The 473-nt window shown below is 56.0% G+C and overlaps 1 protein-coding gene across 1 annotated transcript in view; it reads left to right on the top strand.

The window, feature by feature from the left end:
• Positions 1–138, top strand: part of KIF5A (kinesin family member 5A) — a 23,767-nt gene extending 23,629 nt beyond the window's left edge. Inside the window, exon 25 of the mRNA XM_086478733.1 lies at positions 113–138. Coding sequence (XP_086334859.1) covers positions 113–138 — 26 coding nt within the window. The remainder of the gene's footprint in view (positions 1–112) is intronic.
• The last annotated feature ends 335 nt before the right edge of the window (positions 139–473 follow it).

Here is a 473-nt window from a genome sequence, read left to right as displayed (position 1 = left end):
TACAGAGTCACCCCAGCTGGTCCCAGTTTAGCAAAGTCCAGGTTGAGCCCAGTTTAGCCAAGCCCAACCTGAGCCGGGTTAAACACCGCCCGAGCTGGTCCCAGTTTGACAGAGTCACCCGAGCTGGTCCCAGTTTAGCAAAGTCCAGGTTGAGCCCAGTTTAGCAAAGGCTGAGCCGGGTTAAACACCGCCTGAGCTGGTCCCAGTTTGACAAAGCCCAAGTCGAGCCCAGTTTAGCCAAGCCCAACCTCAGCAGGGTTAAACACCGCCCGAGCTGGTCCCAGTTTGACAGAGTCACCTGAGCTGGTCCCAGTTTAGCAAAGCCTGAGCCGGGCAGGGTAAAACACCCCCCAAATGGAACGGGGTTAAACGAAGCCTGAGTTGGGTTAAGCAAAGCCCACGTTGAGCCCAGTTTAGCCAAGCCCAACCTGAGCCGGGTTAAACACCACCTGTGCTGGTCCCAGTTTGACAAA

This window comes from Leptosomus discolor, chromosome 27 (assembly GCF_034619465.1).
Source record: "Leptosomus discolor isolate bLepDis1 chromosome 27, bLepDis1.hap2, whole genome shotgun sequence".
NCBI lineage: Eukaryota > Metazoa > Chordata > Aves > Leptosomiformes > Leptosomidae > Leptosomus > Leptosomus discolor.
This window is presented reverse-complemented; position numbering and strand designations above follow the sequence as displayed.